At 36.9% G+C, this 25,141-nt stretch overlaps 1 protein-coding gene across 43 annotated transcripts in view; it reads right to left on the bottom strand.

Moving 5' to 3' along the window:
* The window catches only part of ARHGAP12 (Rho GTPase activating protein 12), a 120,188-nt gene that overhangs the window by 39,705 nt on the left and 55,342 nt on the right, over positions 1-25,141 (bottom strand). For 25 of the 43 annotated variants that reach the window (XM_081553822.1, XM_081553836.1, XM_081553833.1 and 22 more), the window contains 2 exons: positions 16,102-16,365; positions 7,852-7,932 (listed from right to left, as the gene is read on the bottom strand). In XM_081553822.1, coding sequence (XP_081409948.1) covers positions 7,852-7,932; positions 16,102-16,365 — 345 coding nt within the window. Of the gene's footprint in view, positions 1-7,851; positions 7,933-9,101; positions 9,243-16,101; positions 16,366-25,141 lie in introns of all 43 variants that reach the window. The other 18 variants (XM_081553806.1, XM_081553803.1, XM_081553804.1 and 15 more) reach the window with 1 other exon arrangement.

Raw genomic sequence — 25,141 nt, 5'->3', positions numbered from 1 at the left:
ACTATTTATTTCTCTGAAGTGGTAAAATATAACCAAGTCAAACAGTAGTGACCGTACTAGTTCCAGACACCGATCGTGAATATATCAGTTGTGTACAAAGGATAAGTGCTGTGCTTAGTCACTCAGCTGCGTCCCACACTGTGAGACCCCATGGACTGTAGCCCACCAGGCTCCTCTGTCCATGGGGATTCTCCGCTGCAGTGAGTCATCATGCCCTCCTCACAAAGGATAAGTAGTAACTGCCAAACAAAAATTACATATAAAATTAAGAACGCATTATTAATAAGATACTAAGTCTTGAAATGTTTGAAACGTCAAGTAGACCACCAGGCAAAAACATTTGAGAAGTGTGAGGTTTAAGAGTTATGCTCTTTCATATAGGCAGTTTTAATATATTATAAACAATAAATTATAATAAAATGACAAAAGAAAATTCATCTATTTTTAAGAGATACATTCTTCTCCTGAAACCAAAGTATTCCTAATACGTACTTCTCAAAAAAACCCCAGTAAATCTTAAATTTTAATGACTCATTGTAATTTCAGTGAAATTAAATTATTTTATCTTATTATTAAATTTCAATAATATATTATTTATACTGTTTTTATTATTTTAAAAACCCTTCCAACATCTTTCTCCACAGTATGTCATTTCTTCACTTTCCAAAATGAGTCCATACAGGCCCTCCAAACTGTTTCCCAAAGCTGTTACTTCATTTTTCACATCAGAATTTGCCAAAGCCAGGCAGTCACATGGATGTACGTTTTTCACGCACTGTTGCCTAACAAACAGCAATCTTAAAATTTGTTACACAAGTTCACAAAAGAATCATTTACAGAATGAACAAAAATGCAGATGAAAGGCTTCCCCCCAAAAAATTCTGTGAAATACATTTAAGTGCAGAGACTCAGTTATTAAGTAGAGTTGTATTATCACTTCAATACAATCATTGTTAGGAACAATTAAAATGTGCAGTTGAGTGTAAGCTTGTGCATGAACTTTAATGGATATCTACCCTAGCTTTTGAACTTTATAATTACCACAACTGTTTAGAAATCCTTTTTGCAGGGCAACAAAAATAATGTAACATTAAACTGGGTAATAATCATCATTTTCAAGGTGTTGACAGTTTTACTAGCCAACAGTATGTTCATAAAAGCAAATAAAGCATAAATAAAATACGATATAAAATGTAGTATAGACAGAAGACAAAAATAAAGTGTCACGTAATTACAGAAAAGAAAAATAAGAAGACACCACAGTTAAAATACACACACACAAACACATCTAGCTGAACAAAATGGCTAAAACTCAACATTTAAAAAATCTTCTTAAAAACATCTCTTGTAAGAATTTTAATTGCATTTTTATTTGAGTAATTTCAAACATACAAAAGAATAGCACCTATAGTAAAAACCCACCACTGAGCTCCAACATACCTAAGACAGGTAACTTTCTGATTTCTAAAGAAATAAAATATGAGCGTTCTCTGAGCACATCTTTTAGATTCCGTTCCTCTTCCCCTCCCCAGCAAGGGCTTCCCTGGTGGCTCAGACAGTAAAGAATCTGCCTTGCAACGCGGGACACCTTGGATCGATGCCAGGGTCTGGAAGATCCCCTGCAGAAGGAAATGGCAACCCACTCCAGTACTTTGGCCTGGAGAATTCCACAAATAGAGGAGCCTGACAGGCTACAGTCCATAAGGTGGCAAAGTATCGGACACGACTGAGCAACAAACACACACATTAACCCCTGCCTGGCAGTACCATGTAACTCAGTGTTCACCATTCTCAGGAACTTTATACTTTAGTACATATATATGTATATATATATATAACTACATATTACCTGTGAGCTTTTAAATTTTATATAAATGGAATCATATCACACATATCAATCTTCAATTTGGTTTTTCACTCAATAATGTTTTTATTAAAAAACAACAACAATAAAAAAAGAAAAACTACATCCAAGTTGGTGAGTTTGCAGCTCAAACTCATTTATATTTCACTTCCTCATAACACTACCTTATATGTGGATGATAGGGGTAGAGTAGGATAATCAAAGAGCTCAGAAATACCATTTGAGGACTGTAGATAGAGAGGAAATTTAGGGGGCTTTGGGAGACCACAATACGTTAATGATCACTGAAGAAAGCAGGCTTGCTTAACCACAAAACCAAGCAGGCTTGCTTAGCGGCAAAACCCAGGCAACCGAAGCATGAGACATGCCCCCAAACAATAAAACAATGGTGGCATGAGACCCACATCCTGCCCAGTGGACTCAGAAAGTTAATGATCCCTAGGACATGCTCTCTGCATGCATACAGAAAACAGTAATTTATGGAAAGGTGACACTTCAAAGTGAAAGACACTCACTATACTGAGAGCTGAAATAATTTTTCCATCGTGGCATGACAGCCCTGACTTGACCAGGCAGGGACAAGAAAACTCCCCTGCCCAACCTGGAGGAGGAGCTGATGATGAAAGCATGATGTCTACTCAAGAATGAGAAAGATGGTCTTTTGCCCTTCCCTACTTTTCCTTTGATTATGAAACTGTAGCCCAGTAAGTTCTCAGCACTTGCCACTCTCTCACCCACCCACTTGTAAGCCCCACAAGTGTCCTATTCTAATAGTTACATCTTATCTATTATTTTGCCTCTTGCTGAATTCTTTTTGCGCTGAGATACAAAGAACCAGAGCTCTCTGGAGCCCAGTGAAACGCCACCTAGCAGTTTCATAGACAGCACAATTTAACCTTCTGTTTCAGGTGGAGATCCCCAAGGTGGGGTACTAACAGCACTCCAACCAGCAGAATATAATGCTCTCCACTGCCTTACTTGGTACTGTTGAATTTATACGCATTTGTGAATGCCGGTGGCTAAAAGACAAGGAAGGGAAGAGCCTGGGAAAATAGAACAAAGGAAGGTCCAAGGACTCGAGTGAGGACCTCAGGAGAACAAACAGCACTCCTGGCTAGCCCAATTTACATAGGGCAGGCCCAGGGAGAGGGAAAAATGTATAAAAAGAGGAGCCAAAGGGCCAGGGGTCTCTCTCTCCCACATGCGCTGTCTCTCCCCCTCCTCTTCGCGTCTTTTGGGTCAGCATGCCCTCATGCCTAGAGGATGTATTTTCCTTTATTTTCTAAATAAAACTGAGCTGTAACACGGAGCTGTAACACTGTCCCAGAGCTGTGACACGCCAAGGGCTTTAATATCCATCACTTCAAATTTTTGTTGTGACGAAACAGAACCAAGGAAATTACACACTCCCCTGACAGTCATATATTTTGCCTATTTTCAGTTAGGTTCTCTCTCTCACTAGTGTGTACATAAAGAACCAGCAAGTTCTTTATACATTTTGGTTTCTAAGCCTTTGTAAGCTTTGCAAACTGAATGTAGCTTTTCTGAGCACAAAGCTCATCTCTTCCCCTTTGTGTATGGTATCTTTAATATTAAAAGGTGTTCTGCTTGATTGTATGTAGTCACATCTGTCCATCTTTTCCTTTATAGTTTTTCCTTACACAGTCTTATTGAAGAAATGCTTCCTACTCTGAAGTCAAAGACATTCTCTGATCCAGCATTCTATAGCCTTTAAAGTTTTGCTTATTACGTTTATAACTGTCATCCACCTGGAATTAATAATTAGGTGAGAAGTCAAGATCGATGTCTATTTCATTCCCCTACCCCCCAGGAATAACCAATAATCTTCGAAATATTTATTGTACAGTCCATACTTTACCCAGGGATTTGTGATGCTACATCTGAGGTTCCTATTCTGTTCTGCTGGTCTATTTCTCTGCACATGTGCCCACAACTTAATCACTAGAGCAGGAACCCCACCCCTCTCCTCTTCTTGAGTAGACATTCTCCCTACTCAGGAATATTTTAGTTCTTCACAGACCTTTGCTTGCAAGTAAAATTTAGCATCAATTCAAAAAAAAACAAAAAAGGTGAAGATGGGAATAGTAAATGGAAATGCAGTGAATTTACAGATCAATAGGGACACTGTTACAATGTTAAGTATCCCAACCCAAGATTATAATGGTATATCACATCATTTCAGGTCATCTTTTATGTCCCTCAATTCTGCTCTGAAATTTTCTTAAGATCTTACAAACTTTCTATAGGTATAATTTTAGGATTCTTCTTGCTGTTGTTGCTGCTGCTGCTAATACAAAAAAGAACTTTATTTCTATCATATTTTCAAATTAACTTTTTACTAGAGAATTGGGTAGTTTTTAGGTTGATTTTACATCCAGCAAACTTGCTGAACTATTAATAGTTCTGAGTTTGCCAAATCTCCCGATTTTCTAATAATAAAAGGAACAATTGCATCTCTTAACTCTTTTCTTTTTTTTAAATTGTTGAATAGCAGCACTGACAGGAAAGTTATAGTCTAAGACCTAATTCTAATGGCAAAGCTTCTGCAACGGCACCATGAAGTATGAGATTTACTATAAACTATATGATAAATAATCTTCAGCATGATGTAATATATTATTACATTTGAAGTGATCTTTTTGTAGAAACATATAATTGGGTCATGGTTTTTATCATTTACAAAAATATTCAATAGCTGTGTTTAAACCATTTATATTTAATGTAATTTATTTATATGTTAGGATTTAAGTCTGTTGCTTTGTTTTATATTCTGTTTATCATGCCTGTTTCTCCTTTCCGGCCATCCTATGGACTATCCTGAGTTTTTACTGACGTAGTTTAATTTATCTATAGCTCTTTGAGTCTATTTCGTGTTCCAGTTTTTTAGTGCTTACTCTAGGTATTACAAATTATGTATTTAATTCCTCACAGCCTACCAATATCAGCATTTTACTATTTCAAGTGAAATGTAGAAACCTTACCAACAATTATGTCACACTACTCTCCCCTCTTCACAATATAGTTGTCCTAGATAACATCTCCACCTTCAGAAATGTTCTAATTTTTTTTAAGGTCAAATATAATTTTTTTTATTTCCTCTTTGATTTCCTAAGTGACCAATTGGTTGCCTAGTAGCATATAGTTTAGTCTCCACATGTTTGTGTTTTTTACAGTTTTTTCCCTTGCAGTTAGATTCCTAATCTCAAAGCACTGTGACTGGAAAAGATGCCTGACATGATTTCAATTTTCTTAAATTTCCTGAGGCACACTTTGTGGCCTAGCATGTGATCAATCCTGGAGAATGTTCCATGTGCACTTGAGAAGAATGTGTACTCTGCTGCTTTTGGATGGAATGTTCTATAAATATCAATCAAGTCCATCTAGCCTAAGGCATCATTTAAAGCCTATGTTTTCTTATTAATTTTCTGTCGGGATGATCTGTCCATTGATCAAAGCGGGGTATTAAAGTTCCCCACTACTGTTATGTTACTGTTGATTTCTCCTTTTATGGCTGTTCGCATTTGCCTTATATACTGAGATATTCCTATGTTGGGTATGTATACATTTACAACTGTTTTATCTTTTTCTTGGATTGATCCTTTGATCTTTACGTAGTGTCCTTTGTCTCTTATAACTGTTATATTTTAAAGCCTATTTTGTCTGATATGAGTACTGCTATTGCAGCTTTCTTTTGATTTCCATTTGCATAGAGTATCTTCTTATATCCCCTTAAAACTCAAGACAAATGTCTCTTCAGATATTCACCCTTCACATCATACTCTGTTCATTTTTAATGTTCCAAGTTTTCTTCATTTATCATTTCTCTTCTGTTTTAAGGATTTCTTATAGCAATTCTTTGAGAACAAGACTGTTGGTAATAAATCTCTGGGTTTACTTTAATCTGAAAATGTCTTTATTTTACTTTCATGCCTGAAGGATATTTTTGCTGGATGTACAATTATACGTATTTTTTCTCTCCGCATTTGTAAAATGTTGCACCACTTCCTTCTGGCTTCATAGTTTCTACTAAGACATCCTCTGCTATTCAAATCATTATTACCCCACAAAGTACTGTGTTGTTTCATTGAGCTGCTTTCAAGATATTTCTTGGAGGGGGGTTAAAGGGAAGTCTTTAGTTTTCAAAAATTTGATTACAATGTGTCTGGATGTGGATTTCTTCGAGTCTATACTGTTTGGTATTTACTCAGCTTCTTGAATCTGGTGGTTTGTCCTTTATCAAATCTGAGATGTTTTCAAACATTGTTTCTGCAAATATTTTTCAGCCTCACACTCTTTCTTCACTCCTCCTGGAATTCTATGAAATGAATGTTAGGTCTTTTGTATGGTCCCATAGATCTCTGAGACTCTGTTCATTTTCTTAAACTGTTATTTATTCACTCTACCTAGGACCATACAGTCCTCTCACAGCAGAGGCAGAGGTGGCAAGGTAAGCCCTGGTGTACAAGCTCTTTTCAATACCATGTTTATGACACATCTGCTCACATCCCATCAGTGGAAGCAAGTCACATGTCTAGATTAGATTCAGTCATAGTAACAGCAAGACAATATGCCCCCATCCACAGCAAGAGGTCACTACAAAGGTACACAGCAAAAAGCACTGATATGGGAGTGGGTGAGGAATGGATCAAATGATGCAAACTGCTACCACAGGTAATCTTGCTTTTTACCCTTTGATGGCTTTTAAGATTGTCTCCCTCTACTGAAGTTCCACAAATTCAGTAAAATTTGTCAATATATGTATTTATTTTTCTGTGCTCTGGTCAGTATTGAACGCTCCAGTTGAAGACTCATGACTTCCTTTAGTTTCAGAAAATTCCAAGAAATTATATTTCCAAAATACTATTTCTCTACCAGTTCTTCATTTTCTTCTTTGAGAATTGATCATTTGTGAATACAGGAAACTTTCCACCCATCTTCCATCTCCTTTAACCATGTTTTAATATTTGTTATCTTCCTGTCCCTCTGACTATAGATTATTCTATCTATTGCACTATATTTTTTAATGATTTTTTTCTATATCTATGTATCTTTAAACTAGTAATATCTTTCTTTAAATTGACTTACTTTGGGAAAAAGAAAAATTTCTTTAAAAACTAATCTATCTGATAATTGACACTACAGATACACCTGCTACTTATAGGTGTTTTCTAAAATGTTAAAATAGGTACCGATTAAAATGCAAATGTTTGCTCAGATATCATTAATATTTATATATATTTATATCTTAATACTAACAGTGGTAAGTACACAACCATTTTGAAACCTACTGCTTTAGATAAACTCAGCCCTGGTGCATTTATCTTTACAGAGAACCAGTGAGATCCTGGAAGGTCTCATTACTACATGCTGCTAATGACTGACTCAACTATAATACACAGACCCTGATGCTGGGAAAGATTGAGGGCAGGAGGAGAAGGAGACGACAGAGGATGAGATGGTTGGATGGAATCACCAACTCAATGGACATGGGTTTGGGTGGACTCTGGGAGTTGGTGATGGACAGGGAGGCCCAGAGTGCTGCAGTTCATGGGGTCATAAAGAGTCAGACACAACTGAGTGACTGAATTGAACTGAACATACAAGAATAAACTTGAACACTGAGTTGCTTTTCTTTTAAAAAAATAAGTTTAACACCAACTTCATGCAGAAAACTCAACAAATTTAAGAGAACTCTTTGCATGACTGCCACTTAAAGGGGATCTTGGATCCAGGAACAATGAAAAACTGAATCAAAGAACTTTTAAATAGGGATTATCAATATTATATAGCTATAATATATGTCACAGAATAATTTAGGCAAAGGATTCTCAATGAATTACGGAAAAACTAGTCTCGCTGCTTTTTAAGAGCTGAATAAAAATTTAAAAATAAATCTGTTGTAACCATTTTCAGGTGTTACTTCATCCACTATTTTTACACAGAAACTCAGTGTTAAGATTTATTACCTTTGGCAACTCCCATTCTGACCGAGATCCATCTGCACTGTAGTAATATTGTCTACCTTGATCGTCAACATGCTTGAGCCACTATAAAAACAAAACAGGTGTTATATTTTAAATGCAAATAAAATTGAGCTTAAGCTTATAAAATCATAAGTATTAGATGATATTCTTATGAATTTTATTCTATTTGCTCAAAAATATTCCAAAAGAAATATAACAAACTTATGCTAACAGACTTGCATTTTAAGTTCAATAAAAATAAGTAATATTAAATGCAAATTTATTTTCTCTCTTTCATCCAGTGTCAAGCTAGTGATCCAAGCACCACTTAACAACACAACAAGAAATGGATAACATAAAGATACAAAGATAAGTATATGGACATCATATATATGTATGTATGTGGACACAAGGACACACTCACCCTGAAATCAGCGTTGAGAAAATAACAAACGGGAATTTTTCTTCAATCTTTAAGGATGAAACTACTGAACAATTTAATCCAAACTTCATACAAACCCTTAGGAATTACCTGCTGCAGCCAACACAGCTTATTAATACAATTTAAGCAACACTGACAACAAAACTTCATATAATACAGGAAATATGAAGTAGTAAAGACTCACACATATGATCTTGATTGTGAAATAAATGAAAATTATTGTTTTCACGTGTTCTAGTGTTAAATAATTAAAGAAACAATGTGGAGTGAAAAAACCTATCTCCATCTATTCCCAAGGCTTTTATTCTTTAAACAAGCACAACCAACCATTACCTTCTCTGATGATAAACACATAAAATTAAAACAAGTATTCACACTAATTAATTAATCATAAAGCACTAGATTCATGGTTTTTGTTTTACATAACTTGGCTATAAAAGAAAAAGCAGTGTAGGAAGTGAGGTGGATTATTATGACACGTTGAGAAAACTATTCCCAAAAACCTATTTGCCAAGAAAAACACGAAGAAGTATGTATACTGAAGAGGCATAAACAGAATGACACTCAACGGGTCTACTCTTAAAAAGGTTCTGTCTTAAACAGGTTGACACCACAAAAATTATGATAACTGGAAGCAGTTTAAAACCATGAATCAGTAGTTACACTTAGTTTTCAGACTGTCAGTTGACATGACTACAGAATTACAAGAAAATATTTTCATGAGTGTTTAAAATACTACTAGAGCTTCAGTGCACAATGATTTTATGAGAGGAATCTGCCAAGAAAACTAGATGAGAAAAAAAGAATGTACCTTTTCATTAGTATAGTCACTGGTATATAAGGTATGCCCACGTTCATCCAACTCTTCTGACCAACCCCTTGGAGGAGAACCACACTGACTATCTGACTGGCTGTGACAAATGCTGTGGTAGTTTTCTTCTGATGAAAGAAGCTACAAATAGTCAGAAACATAAGGATTGTTCTTCTTTGAATATACATATACAGCAGCTGAAAATCTATGCAATTGACTTTATTTGGCTATATATACTAAGAGATCTTGAATATATTCAAATATTTAATTTTCAAAACAAATTGTTTAGTCTTTTTAATGGTACATTGTAAGTTGCAGGGAAATTAATAAGTTATTATATTGCATTAATGCGAGCCTAGAAATATTTACTATAATGAAACTGAGAACAATGTTTTCAGACTGAGAGATAAAAATGCTACCTTCTATGTTGTGCTACTTTTAACTGAAATCAGGTTAAAAAATGATGGGGATAGGGCAAATGTATGTACACACATCTATGTGTAAGCAAAGTAGGAGGTGAGGGCACTTCATTAGACTGAGATTCTTGAAAATTTCACCTATTAATTGCAAGTTCCTAGCCAAACACCCAGCAAAAAGTGCTTAATAAATATATCTTGAGCTATTTTGAGCTATTTTTTTAAAGTGTGTGGGATGGGAGACAGGAGGAAAAGACACTAGCTCTGTAACACTATACTTTATTTTCTAACTGATCATCAAGTTTTCCTGACTCACTCAACACAAATGCTTGTTAAAAACTATTCAAAACTATACTTTAAAAGAAGAAAAAAATAATATTGAATGAATTCAAGCATAATACAGAAAGATTAAGAAATTCAGTGTAATATTTACTGGGCTAATTCTGCAAATGACCCTTCCAGGGTCACGTTCAGGTAAAACAGTTTCTACAATTACACCTACTCAATAGATCAAATTTTCTACCACCATACAAATATGGTTTCAGACCAAAGTCTGAAACACTCAGATGTGTAGATTCTCCATGTTGTACAAGTAACAAACATCCTAACGTCAGTAACATGTTCATAAAAACTGACAAAGACAACTTTATAGAAGTCTTGAATGGAGTGAGCTGTACATGTTTTGTAATAGCAATGGTTTTAAAAAATGGAAAACCTAACTGAAAAATCAGGATTATTTTAATCTAATTGAGACCACTTAAAACATAAGCTAATATTGGAGAGGTACAATAAGAACCTTTTAAAAACAGAATAAAAGGCAATCTGTATGGAGAATATTATTCAGCCATTAAAAAAAAAAAAAGAAATTTAGTCATTTGTGACAACATGGATAGATTTTGAGGGCAGTATGTTAAATGAAATAACTTGCAGAAGAAAGACAAATACCCAGTGATCTCACTCACATGTGGAATGTGAAAACAAACCAAACAAACAATCTCATGGGTACAGAGAACAGACCGGGGTGGTTGACAGAGATGTAGGAAATGGGTGAACAGGGTCAGAAGGTGCAGACTCCTAGTGACAAAATAAAGTCCCGAGGATGGAATCTACAGCATGGTTACAGAGTTAACAATACAACACTGCATATTTGAAATTTGCTAAAAGAGCGATCTTAAAAGTTCTCATTTCCAGAAAAAAATGTTCTGTAACTATGTATGGTGACAGATGTTAACTAGGTTTATTGTGATCATTTTGGCAATATATACAAATGTCACATCATATTACATCACAGTTTTTTCCAAAACCATCAAGGAGCAAGAGGTTAAGAAATACTCAGGAACAAAAAAAAAAATTAAAAAAAAAAAAAAAAGAAAGAAATACTCAGGAACAAAACTAACTGGAAGCAAGAATCCAGATCAGTAAGGAGAATAAAAAGGCAGCTTTCTCCGAGAAGGCATTTGCCAAACCTTGAGCTGAAACATTATTTTTCAAGACCATGCAGACGTGCTGGGGAACAGGACTCGGGACAACCTAAGGCAGCGAGTCCCACAATAAAGACAGGGGACCCCAAAGAATTATACCTGCAGATTACAGGGTAAACCAGAAACAAATCTTGTCCCTCTACTGCACACTAAGGAAATCACAGGAATAACTGGGGGAAATTAGGGGAGAACCCAACAAGCCAGTCTTTATGCATTCAAATTACTACTACCTAGCTGGCCTAGGGAAACTGAAACTGAAAATTTAGTTTCAAATGTTCATAGGATACTAGTTTCCCCAGGTACCTGAGAGAAACACAAGGAAAGCCTCTCTGAAGGAAGAAACTTTCAACATTAGCATTAAAGATTTGTTATCTATGATTTCCAACAACTATCATCTCACATTAAAACACACACACACAATATGAAACAAACAGCATGAGTGAGAGTCAGCAGAAAAACAGCATATTCAGACTTTTAAAGACTTTATATACTGAAATTATCAAAAATAAAGTAGAAAATAAGATATAAGAAAAATATGACAAATAAATGCAATATATGACCATTCACTGGATCCTTTACTGCAGGAATAAAAACATAAAAGATATTAACTGACCAGTGAGAAACACTGAATATTAACTTTGTATTAAATAATATTCAGATATTAAATTTCTTGGACGTGATAAATGCGTTTTTCAATATGTTTTCAATTTGTTTTGCTGGAAAAAGTCCTTATACTTAGAGCATAAAACATTACACTGTCTGGACAAATGATTCAGAATAAAAAAATTAGTGGAGACAGAAGAGTGAAAGAATGTGTGCAACTTCTGAAGTCCATGCGCCCTATAGCCCAAGCTGCACAGAGAAGCCACCGCAGTGAGAAGCCTGCGCACCCCAACTAGAGAGTAGCCCCTGCTCACCACAACTAGAGGAAGCCCACGTGCAGCAATGAAGACCCAGTGCAGTCAAAGAAGAAAGAAACAAAGAAACAAGGCAAATGTGGTGAAGTGGTAACAACCTGTACATCCAGATGAAGGGTGCCTAGCATACAGGAGCTCACTGTGCTATTCTTTCCACTTTTCTGTATGTTTCACACTTTTCAAACTAGCATGGGTAGCTCCCCCAGATTAAAAATAACACATTTTTTAACTTCAAGGGTTGGTTTAATATCAAATAAACACACATGATGAAGAAAGAAACAGCAAACAGGAGCCTGACTTGAAAATGACTGAGGACAAAGCACGGAGAAGGACAGCAATAAAATGTTAAGTATAACGGAAATCAAGAAACATGACTAACGGAGTAACAGATTAAACATTTATCTAATCAAAGTCCCAAAATGAGAGGAAAGAGAAAATGAGATAGGAGCTGTATATAGATAATGTATATAGATATACAGGAATTTTCCAGAGCTAATCAAAGATAGAAACTCCTCAAATTTGGGATTCCCAACAAAGCCTGGGCAGGAAATAAAAAAAGATAACTTCACCTGATCACATCACAGTGAAATTACAGGTACAAGGTCCTCAAAGCCTCCTGCAAGAAGAGACCTACAGACTGAATTGTGCATATTAATAACCGAAGCCTGAAAACATGAGAGTAAGTCTCAAGGAACTGGGAAAAAAACAAAAAGCAAACAATCACCTTAGAATTGTGTACCAGGCAAAGAGAGTCTTGAAAAATAATGAAAAATAAATTTCCAGGCAAATGAAAACCAAGACCCTATCACTAATGGAGGTTTACCAAGGAGATTTAAAGGTATGGGTATGTACTTAAGACAGCAAAAAAATTATTCAAGATAATGTACTCTGCCTAAGAAATCTGAAAAAGAAAGCAGTAAATATGAGGATTAATTTTAAGAGTCACCATGTACAACAGTGGGGCTTCCCTGGTGGCTCAGTGGTAAAGAATCCACCTGCCAAGCAGGAGGCACAGGTTCAATCCCTGGGCTGGGAAGATCCCCTGGAGAAGGAAATGGCAACCAACTCCAGTATTCTTGCCGAGAGAAAACCTATGGACAGAGGAGCTTGGTGGGCTACTGTCCATGGGATCACAAAAAAGTCAGACATGACTCAGTCACTAAACAACAAATGTAGAACAGTCATGGGGGGTGGGGGGAACTAGAAAACAGAAATAAAATAAACATCAACAAAAAGCCCCACAGCACTTAAAGAGTTCTTGGAGGGTTTCAAGGAGCAAGAAGATGCTGATTAATTGTAGACTTTGACACATACCCCGGCTACAACTTCTAAGGCAGCATTTCTTAGCAGCAGCATCACGGACAGTTAGCGCCAGATTATTCCTCGTGGTGGGAGCTGTCGTGTGAATCACAGGATGTGCGACAGCTTCTCTGGCCTCTACCCACAAGATGCTGGTAACTCTTCCTGAGCTGTAACAACTCAAAACATCCCCAGACATTGCCTAATGTCCCATGGAGACAAAACTGCCCTAGGTGAGAACCACTGTTCTAGGGCAACCACTAAAATAACAAGCTTCTGAGTTAGAATGAAAGAGAGGTTTGCTCCCACTTTAACCTCAGTAAGATAACAGTACTGAAATAAGCTCAAAAAGATCTGAACCCCCAAGAACAGGGAGAACACAGAAAGACACAAGAGCCACAGAACTCTGGAGGCTGAGAAGCAGATGAACAAAAACCTAAATTATCCACAAAGCAAGCAGAACCTAAACGGGTGGGAGCTGGGGCAGCACTGAGGAGGAAAGATGAAATCCAACAAGTTTACACGGCAACATCTTCAAATGGCTCAGGTTCCTCCTGGAACCGAGGTACTAAACTGAGGACTGAGATTGCCTTCTCACGCCTGGCCACCAGGTGTGCACCCTCCCTTCCTGCTTCTGAGCTGGGAAGCAACAGGCACAACTGGAACACGGGTACCAAACAGAAAGAGGGGAGATTAACGGGCTGTGTGTGAAATGAATGCTGCTACCAACACCCTGGGCAGCTCTTACTGGCCAGTGTTCCGATTCCTGCAGCGACTGGTCAGTCTGAAAGGGAAGACCTCACGGTTCCAACACTGGAGACATCCAACATGCAGCTGACCAAGATCACCATAAAGTCAAGTTTAAAATGCCTCGCAATTGTGAGAAAAAATGATCTCCAACCTAGAATTCTGCACATAGGCAAATTCGCAATTAAATGTGAGAGTACAGTGTCAACATTTTCACACACATGGTCTCAATTTCACCTCCATACGCAACCTTTCTCAAGAAGTTACTGGAAGATGTGCCCCGGCCACTCTAGAAACACCTATTTTTACACAATACGTGCAGAGAGTAGAGGTGTGAGCTCAGACTGCGATTTACAGATCACTTCCATCTAGTCTCTGAAGTGTAACAGAAACCTAAGAAAGAAGTTTCTGTGCGTACTTTAAATCCCTTTATTCTATAATTTAGCCCTTTCCCTAATTCTTCCAAATGATAAGACTTTACTTTATCATGGACACACAGGACAACTTACTTTCAAATCTTTCTAGACACACAAATTCAAATCGCTTCCCTAACATTTCTCTTATTATAGTAACACATGAACAATTTCTCACTAACCCTCCACCTCATTCCTCAACTCTGCAAGTATTAATACAAGCTACCACCAAAGCATAGCTATAAATAACCAACTGAAAAATAGGACAAGAGGAGGGGTTATTAACTAAACAAAGCTCTTAGACTCTGCTAAACACAGGATGTGTCACCTGATTTCTCCAGCTCCTACCTAGCTGGAGTTCTGTTTCTGCTGTACAAGTCAGCTGCTCTAAGAGCAGGTGTCCTGTGTGTGTGCAGGGGCCGCCATCTACCAAACAGCGGGATGTAACTCCTTTCCATCCATCCTACCCAGGCTTCTCTGCACACCTGCACCATCCCAGGGAATCTCTCCAGGCCTCGGAGATGAGTGCTTCTCACGGCACTACTGGCCAATTCATTGCACTGCCCTCCGTGGGGATAGGGGGGTAGGGGTTGGGGGGGGAGGCAGTAGGGGGAGTGTGTTGCACTGCCGTGTGTGTGTGTGTGTGTGTGTGTGTGTGTGTGTGTATGGGGGGGTAGGGGTGAGGGGGGCGGTAGTGGGTGTGTGTTGCACTGCCGTGGGGGGCGGGGTAGGGATGTGGGGGGAGGCGGTAGGGGGAGTGTGTTGCACTGCCGTGTGTGTGTGTGTGTGTGTGTGTGTGTGTGTGTGTGTGTATGGGGGGGTAGGGGTGAGGGGGGCGGTAGTGGGTGTGTGTTGCACTGCCATGTGCGTGTGTGTGTGTGGATGGGGGGGTAGGGGTGTGTGTTGTGTCGTGTGTGTGTGTGTGTGTTGCACCGCCCTCCAGGTGTGTGTATGTGTGTGTTGCACTGGGTATGTGTGTCTGTGTGTGTATGTCTGTGTGTGTGTCTGTGAAACCGAGGTGAGTGGGGAAATGGTATGGACACTTGTTAGAGAAAATAATAATTTTAGGGATTTCCCTGGTAGTTCAGTGGTTAAGATTCACACTCCCACTGCAGGCGCACACATTCGACCCCTGGTAGGGGAACTAAGATCCCGCAAGCTACATGGCATGGCCAAAAAAACAGAAAACAACCAGTCAATCAAGAAATAATGTTTTTATAGTGAACTGTGAGAGGATGTTCAGCTTGTAGCAAAGGATTTATATTATACTTATTTCCCCTACACAGACATAAAAAGTGATCTTGTACCTCTAGCAAAAACTGAGAAGTATCTTGCCAATCCAATCAAATCATAAAGAAAAGCATCAAATAACTGAGTTTTTGTTTGGCTAAATCACATCACATATTTTCTTCCCTTCTTTTTCTAAAAAATGTAACTGCTTTGGCAATAATGATGACTGGATCTTCTATCTTCTAGCATGTGAGGGAAACCACGGGCAATAGGCAACATTAACCCAGTTAACTCTAGACAAGTAAGCATGCCACAGGGCTAGCCGCTGTCTACTAGTTACCCACTAGGAAGCAACAAGCAGTAATATGATAAAACTTGGAAAGAAGATTTAGTATCTTAGCGATGTCAAAGGTTAGAAGCAAACCTATTTACTTCTCTGAGGAACGAAAAGAGAAAAAGCTCCGTAACTCACTGGTTGACCCCCTAGCTCCTCATACCTCTTGATCCCCTGGACTCTGGGAATCTCCTTTGCTTGTGTTCGTATCTCGAGTCCAACGAGGGGGTTTCCAAGTTCTTTCCTGTGTACCTCTGTTATAGTAATAACAACGCCCTGAACTGTCTTTATGAGTTTCCCATTCTCCATTAATCTGAATTGCTGGGCTTCCGGGGAGCGGGGGAAGAGCTGATTGGGATATCTTCAGTTCCTGCAGGTTAGCGTAGACGGGAGAATCGGGTCGCCCTTGATTTGGAGGTGTCGTTGCCTATGAAAGATTTGAAATATCCATGTTTACACATGCATAACGCTTATAAATAAAAATTAAATAAAACATGAGATTTATAAACATAAATACAAATTCATTTTAAAACACATATGGAGGTGTGTATATATATTCTTTAAAAGGAAATGAGAATTTAACAGTTTTAATGTTCATAGTTTGAAAAAATAAGAATTTAACAATTTTAATATTCAATTTGAAAAACAAACATAAAAGCTTTCAGAAGAACCCAGAGTGCACTTAATCACTTCCCCTCACCCTGAGAGCACACTCAACTAGAAGTCGGGAGCAGCGGGCTCCAGTTTAAGATCTGGCCTGACAAGCTGCAAAACCGCAGACTAGATCGCTTCATCTCTATGAAACAGAACTGTTTAATCTCTGTAAGTGAAGAAATTGGATTAAACCACTTAGGTCTCCATTGGCTCTAAAACGCCACGATTTTTAAGCAGTTTTTAAAATATAAAAAGTCTTACACAGAAGTCAGCACTTACTCAGAAAACTATGAAAAAATTTTATATCCTAGGCTCTAATATTAAATCAAGAATATAAGTAAAAGATAAAGGAGATATAGTAGTGCTTCAGCTAAGAATTTACCACATACTACTCCTTCTCAGTTATAATTTCTCAGTGTGTGTGTGTGTGTGTGTGTGCGCGTGTGCGTGCTCAGTCGCTCGGTTATGCCCGGCTCTTTTTGACCTTATGGATTGTAGCTTGCCAGGCTCCTCTGTCCATGGGATTTTTCAGGCAAGAATATTGGACTGGGTTGCTATTTCCTTTTTCCAACGAATGTTCCCAACTCAGGGATCCAACCTGCGTCTCTTCTGTCTCCTGCATTGGCAGGTGAATTCTTTACCACTGAGCCACCTGGGAAGCCTGTTTCTCAGTAGCCCTAAACAAATCTTTACTCTTCTTAGTTTATTTGTATGTGAAATTCCCAAGAGCAGAAAAAACAACTAGCTGTAACTCTGATTTACATGCTTATTTAATTTCAACTTTCAGTTTTACATTTATTTGTAAATGTCTCACTAGATGTCAGTCAAGAGCAGAATACTCTTCACACACTTTGCATAAGGACCTTGTGAACTGTACTTAAGAGTTATAGTTGCTGAAAGAATAAGCACACATCTAAGAACACGTTTTTATGTTGGGTGTTTGTGTATATTAGCTTTCCTTTTACAATAGAGTTTCTCAGCCTTGGCATCACTAACATCCGGGGACGGATCCTTTTTTACAGGGTGCTATCCTGTGCAGTACATTATGTCCACTAGCGCCTCCGGCCTCCACCTACTCAATGACAGTGGTTTCTTCCCACTGTGACAATTAAAGACTCTCCAGATGCGGCCAAATGTTCTGTGGGGACATCACTGCTCCTGGTTGAGAACCACTGCTTTGCCATATTAATCCGAGAACCACTCAGATGTCCCATTACTTCTACAATATACTAGAGTTTTATGAATATCTGAAAACACTGAATTTTTTAAAAGGAGGAAATGTGAATGTATACACCGAATCAATTTTATTGAAATTAAAGCTCTTTAACTTCTAAAATATCATTTACTTATAAATTAATTATAATGATTCTAAATCACAGAATAAGCTTTAAAAAAAAGAAAATAGTAAAAACAACCCAAGACATGAATACATTTATAAAATGGTTACCTTTGGTCTTTTTACACATGGTAATTATGCAAATATTCTATTGAGTGATATTAATGAGACCATTTTCCTATAAAGATTAGCTTTGAATTTACACTATCACCAAACAGTATCTTTCTATGAAGAAAATCTATCCATGAAGACTGATTTCCATGTATTTCATTTCCAGACTAATTCCATATCCTGTTGAATTAGCCAGGGTAACAATGCTTCTCTGACTAAAACAAACTCTGTTAATATAACAAACAATTCTACATAGTAAATCATTTCCTAGGAACTTATCTAGAGAATTCAACTAGAGTTAAAGAAGCTCTTTGCCCCTGGTAGTTTACTAGACTTGGGGGAATAAAGATGCCAAGAAATAGCCATTTTCTAAATGATTTTATGACACATTCTACTAGAGCTTTAAGAAATAACTAATTAACTAATTTCTGTTGTTTAGACAATTTAGTTTTTCCAATTAAAAAAAAGTGAAATGCTTTAACAAGTTTATAATGCTAGCATAATTCTGAAACAAAAGCAGAGAAGAACTAAATGAAATAAAAATATAAACCAATCTTACTTACAATGGAAATGAAAATATACTCAATAAACCATTAGCACTCAAATCTAGCACTGCATTAAATAAATCAGGAAAAAGCAGAAATGTTGAGGATCTGTCTTCAGGAAATCTCTTCTTGTAATTCTTTACATTAATGTATTAACTTGATCATCACCGACGCCAACCAAGTTACCGATAAAATTCAGCATGGATTAAGGATAAAACTCTTAGCAAGTGAATAGGTGATGTCTCCTTAAAATGACTTTACAAATTATTCAAAATAAACATCATACTCAGCAAGGTACTGCTAGGAAAGCAGCATTTTCATTAAAGTCCAGAATAATTCCAGGATGCCAAATATCATTGTTTTTATTCAGGAAATGTACTAAGACACACAAAAAATAAGTGAACTCCTAAGTACTCGAAGGAAAAGAACCCTGATATTCGTCATTGATGTAACCAATATTTGAAAACCTAAGCCTATGAAAAGTACTAAGAAGTTTAATAAGTTGGCCAGATAAGATGATCATTTGGTCAGTTCCCCACAGATGAGCAATGACAAATTAGAAAATACAACAGAATTTTTAAAATCTCATCTACACTAAGAGAACTGTTACAACACTTACAAGCAAGCTTTAAAAAAAAAAAAAAAAGAGGAATACTTATAAAACTTTCCTCTGGTACTCAAAATTATATTAATACTTACATATGTTACTCCTCCAAAAATTAATCTATAAATTCTACAAATTCAATGCAAAGCTTCGTATGGATTATAGTTAGTTCACAGTCTTACAGGCAGTAGCCCTGAGGGAAATTTATTGAATGAACAAGCAAACAAACAAGTGAACAAAAGAATGCAAACACATATACCCCAGTAAAAGCAAAATTGAAAAACTCAGAGCTGGTTACATGTGATAAAGATAGGTGACCAGGAAAACATCCACATTTCTATTTGGGAACAAGGATGGACAATCGTGTCGTCATTTAAGACAGAAACTATCTAAAAGTGGACTGACAGTCAAGCATTCAGCAATGCAAAGGTTACAAATATGAGTTTCAAAATGTCTTGTCTTCTAGGACCTCTAATATAGTAAAAGAAAGTAAAACAAAGATCCTTTAAATGTATAATAGACATACTGTTAGAGCTACACGTGGGAGAGTGTGGGAACAAAAAATGAAGAGGCCTGGAAACAAGGGAATAAGCCTCAAAAATGAACACGGAAGTATTAGCCAAGTCAAAGCTGTGGATACAGGAAGCCACAAGAACAAACATTTGAAAAAAGCATGGTGCGGTCGGGGAGGATGCCAGCAGGTGATAGGAGCAGCACAAGAAAGATGTAAAAAGAAGCAAATGCCTGAAACAAGGAGATTTGTGTGTCGTGTTCAAAGGCAGATGTCGTCCAGCAGCATTTAAAGAATTACTGGACAAGATAAGCCAGGAAGCACATTCTGATTTAAAATTTAGAAATACTGCAGATTTTAGATGAACACAACTAGAGGCAGCGATCAGTTAGGAGGTCAGTAACAGACTGAAGATGAGAACTGCAATTAGACAAGGAGAGCAGAAATGGAGAAGCAGGGCTAGATGCAAGAAGAGTTTAGAAAGTCAAATTAACATGCAGACTGTATGTCTGTTTGTGGGAAGCTTGTTTTTTGGTGTGTGTTTAACCATGGGTTAAATAACAGTGAGATGAAGAACAGGATACAGAGAGTAAGACAGCGGAGTTCCACTTACACTGCAGTAGGTCAGTACTCCTTTTAAAAGTCCAGGTGGAAATGCTCAGACTATTGGGTAGACAGATTGAGAGCTCAGTATAGAAATCAGTGCTACAAATATAAAAGTCATCAGCTAACAGATGGGGACCAAAACTTGAGAATACACAGAAGGAAAGAAGGGGTAATACAGACCCCTAGAGAATACTAAGCAGTTGCTTTATGAATTAAAATGAGAACACAGGTATCAGGTTAGCATGGGGTCTGGCAAGGGTGACTTTTGGTGGTTAATATTACAATTATTGATGCAATTAGTAAGGTACCAAGCAAAGCAGGAGGATCCAGTAAAGGAAACAGAAAGTCAGAAGTAGGGAGCCTCACAAGAAAAGATGGTATTTAAAAAGAAAAGGAACTAGCTTCCCTCTGAAGACTTCAATACAAGAGCCATGAAGCAATCACTAGATTCAGGAGTTAAGAAGCCATTAAAAGACTCTAGCTTCCAGCCAGGAGGATCCAAAATCATGCTACTGCCATAAACAACTAGAAAAGTAAATAAAATATAGGAAACGAGTATTTTCAGGCCTTATACCACAAAACAAGCAGCTCAGAACTACAATCCCCAAGAGAAGAAACGAAGGACAAGCACCAACCGCCCCCCAGCACTTCTGCCTGGAGGCAGTTTCCAGAACTCAGCAGTGAGGGGAAACCCAGAGTCTAGGATCTTAGTAACACAACAGAGATACAGGCTCACTATTACCACTTAAGGTAACAAAGGAAATAATACAAGAAATGAAAACATATAAATTGGGGTTCCCTTGTAGTTCAGTGGCTAAGACTCTGCACTCCCAATGCAAGGGGACTGGGTTCAAATCCTGATCAGGGAACTAGATGCCACATGCTGCAACTGAAGAGTTCACACGCCAAAACTAAAAGACCCCACGTGCCACAATCAAGACCCGGCACAGCCAAATAAATAATAATTAAGCAAAAATAAATATTTTTTTTTAAAAAGAAAGAAAAAACATAAATATCAAACACTGAGGAGAAAGGAAAAGGAGAAAAGAATAGACCCTAATTCTTTTAAATCAGAGAATCTTCAAAACTGATAAACCAAGAAACAGAGACAAGAGTTATGTCTGAAATCAAGAGATATAACAGCAATCTAAGTAGATCATACAATTAGGAAAGGTTTACTGACAATGGACGAATGGTAAAACTTCAATATTTCACACTCTAATTTACCACTAAATGTTTGGACAGATGTTCGTTTGAAATGTTGTTCATTTGCTGTTACAAATAGTTTCAGCAGAAATAAGAACTTTGTTTTTCTAACCAACTAACTCCAAACTTAAATCTGAAGAAGGAAATGGCAACCCACTCCAGTACTCTTGCCTGGAAAATCCCACTGACAGAGGAGCCCGGTGGGCTACAGCCCACAGGGTCTCAAAGAGTTGGACACGACTAAACAATTGAGTACAAACTTAAGATCAACTTAAACCTTCAATTTCCAAAATATACAGAAAGAGAACAGAAGGGGGCTCAGTATTTTTAATATTCCGATCATGGCATAAAGAAACTGTCCCTATTTATTACCAACTGTTTAAACGACAGAAAAATTCAAGGGAACTACCACTCACTGATCACTAATAAGTTTCCTCAAGAACTCTTAAAAATTTAAATTCTTGGTAGAAAAAATACTTAGAATGAAGTACCAAATTTATGCTTACACGTACACAAAACATGTACTGACTACAACAAGGGATGGTTCCATAATTACATACCATTTTTTCCTGGTGAACCAAAACTATGGGTTTTTAAATGAACATAATTCTGGTGAAGATGAATGTTAACTCCAGTTTACTGCTGGTGATTTTAGCCAGCTGAACCCTTTTGGAAAACACTTTGACAGTATGTTTCAAAAGCTTTAAAAAATATTTTCAGGAAAAAGAGGAGACAAAAAATCTATACATAGAAAAAAAATTTCCCACAAAGATGTTCATTCCAATGTTAGTTATCAGAAATAAATGAGACACAATCTAAATGTCCAACAACAGAAGAATAGTTAAGTAAATAATGATCTAATATATGAGGCAATACTGTAAAAGCAATGAAATGTTAATGGTTTCTGAACATGATAAAAAAAACTTTATGAGGTTAATGAGAAAAGCAAAATAGAAAAGTGCATTTCACTTCCAACTTAAAATTTTAAAGTATGAAGAAAAAAAGCTCATAAACATTATGGGTCCCTGACAAGGCTTTCAATCCAATCTAATGGAGAGATCGAAAGTTTTACAGACAAGCAAAAGGTAAGAGTCCAGTACCAAATCAGCTTTACAAGAACTGTTACAGGGACTTCTCTTAAGCAAAAAGGTCACAACTATAAACATGAAAATTACAAAAGGTAAAGGTAAATATACAGGAAAGGAAGTAAACAACCTCATATAAAGCTAGCAGGAAAGTTAAAAGACAAAAGTAGTAAAATCCTCTACATCCCCAGTAAGTGACACAAAACAGGAAAAGGTGTAAAATACGATGTCAAAAACAGTAAACGTGGGCGAGGGGAGTAAAAATGCAGGGTTGCTAAAATGCGTTTAGAGATCAACAACTTGAAATAATCATTTACAGACAGACAGATATAAACTTCATGGTAACCACAAAACCAAAAATCTACAATAGTACACACAGAAAAGAGAAAGGAATTCAAACACAGCAATAAAGACAGTCATGAAGTCGCAAGGGAAGAAAAGATAGAAATACTGGGTTAGTATGTTGTCTAACGGGACCTAATGAACTGTTGTAGGTCAATTACACTTCAAACAAACAAACTCACTGAAAGAGATCAGATTTGTGGTTGCCAGAGGCAGAGGAAATTGGATGAAGGTGGTCAAAAGCTGTAAGATAAAGAAGTACTAGGAATGCAATGTACAACATGATATATATAATTAATAGTGCTGCATGTTATACATGAAAGTTAAGAGAGTAAATCCTAAGTTCTCATCACAAAAAAACAATGTTTTTCTATTTCTTTAATTTTGTATCTGTATGAGAAGATGGATGTTCACTAAACTTACTGTGATAATCACCTCATGATGTATGTAAACCAAATCATTAAACTGTATACCCTTAAACATATACAGTACCATATGTCAACAATATCTCAATAAAATAGGAAAAAACTCAATAATTACAATTTTTAAAAATCAGTTTTCTTGGAAATTCCCTGGTGGTCCAGGGGTTAAGACTCCACGCTTCCAATGCAGGGGCACAGGTATTATGTCTGGTCAGGGAACTAAGATCCCACATGCCGTGCAGCAGGGCCAAAAAAAAGTGATAGTGAGTTTATACACAGACTCATCACATCAGATCCAAACACATGGTAGTGACAGGAAAAAGAAAAAACTGAGAAGGAAGGGAAAGAAAAAATGGGGAGGGGTGCTGTGGGGAGAAGCTGTATTTTTAAGTACCCTTTGCGATTTTTATGTGTACTATTGTTCAGAAGATATTCAATCTTTCTAAATGGACTTATGGCAAACCAGTTCCCTGGTCCAATGTGCTTGAACTATGGAAAAAAGTGAAAGTGTTAGTCGCTCAACTGTGTCCAACTCTCTGTGACCCCATGGACTGTATGTAGCCCACCTGGATGCTCTGTCCATGGAATTCTCTGGGTAAGAATACTGAAGTGGGTTGCCATTCCCTTCTCCAGGGGATCTTCCCAACCCAGGGATCAAACTTGGGTCTCCTACATTGCAGGCAGATTCTTTACTGTCTGGGCCATCAAACAAAAAAAACATAAAACACTTAAAAAACAATTCTTAAGTCTATACCACCAATCACTTCTTACTCAGCAGATAATTTGAACGAAGAAAACTTAAAATAAGCAATAAGAAGTACTTCCAATATATGAATCAAAAATCAGTTTTCAAATATTATAAACTTAAACTGAACAAACATGAACTGTTCATGAATTGCCACCAACAAAAATAAGTGGATTTTTCATACAAAAAAAAAAAAAAAACCTCTTCAAAAAGAGAACAAAGAAACAAAGTTAATTTTATGGGTCATACCTGTCAGTAATTAACAACTGAACTGGGACCAGTATCTCTGCACATGACCCAATTTGGTATTTAAAAAAAGATCTGGCCTGTTCCACTTTTATCCATACGAAAACAGTCTTCCCACTATTCACAGAAAGGAAAAGTTGGGGAACCACATACAAAGAAGGTAACTTAAAACTTCAACTGTACCTGAATCCTTACTTTAATGCCAAAAATACTGAGAGTTGTCCTCTTTGACACTAGTTCAATAATTACTTCTAAAATAAATTTTAGAGAACAGAATACATATTTTTTGTTTCTTAACTATTAAGAGCTATGCTCTATGAGCATAGAGCTATGCTACTCTGTACTAATACTTCAGTATTAAATTATATCTACCTTACCATAAATGCAGAATTATATTACTGAATAATCAGTATAAGTCCCTGCAACCTATAATCATACCTTTATGTTTAGATTTCTGAGGGGAAAAACACATTTATCAAAGCATCAGACTCCAAAATGGAATTTTAATTACTTTTTAAATTCTACTTAATTCATGTGGAAAAAGACATTTACTGCCTTTGGTAATTTACCTGTTTAACCTCTGCTTTACCATAATTGCTAATTATAATATCATTAGGGTCAGTTAGCAGAATGAGGACAAAAAGAAAAAAAAAATTGTCAACAAGCCAATACTCAGTTAAAATAGGACTGAAGTTTTAGTTTCACAACTGAAAACTGCACATCAATTTTAAACTGAAAAATCTGACTTTTCAATAGACAATCTTCTCACTTAAAAAGTCAAATTTGGGGG

The sequence above is a fragment of the Giraffa tippelskirchi genome, chromosome 13, assembly GCF_054371585.1.
Source record: "Giraffa tippelskirchi isolate mGirTip1 chromosome 13, T2T-mGirTip1v1.2.pri, whole genome shotgun sequence".
NCBI classification, from domain to species: Eukaryota; Metazoa; Chordata; class Mammalia; order Artiodactyla; family Giraffidae; genus Giraffa; species Giraffa tippelskirchi.
Note: the sequence above shows the minus strand (reverse complement) of the source record. Positions and strands in the feature narration are given on the sequence as shown.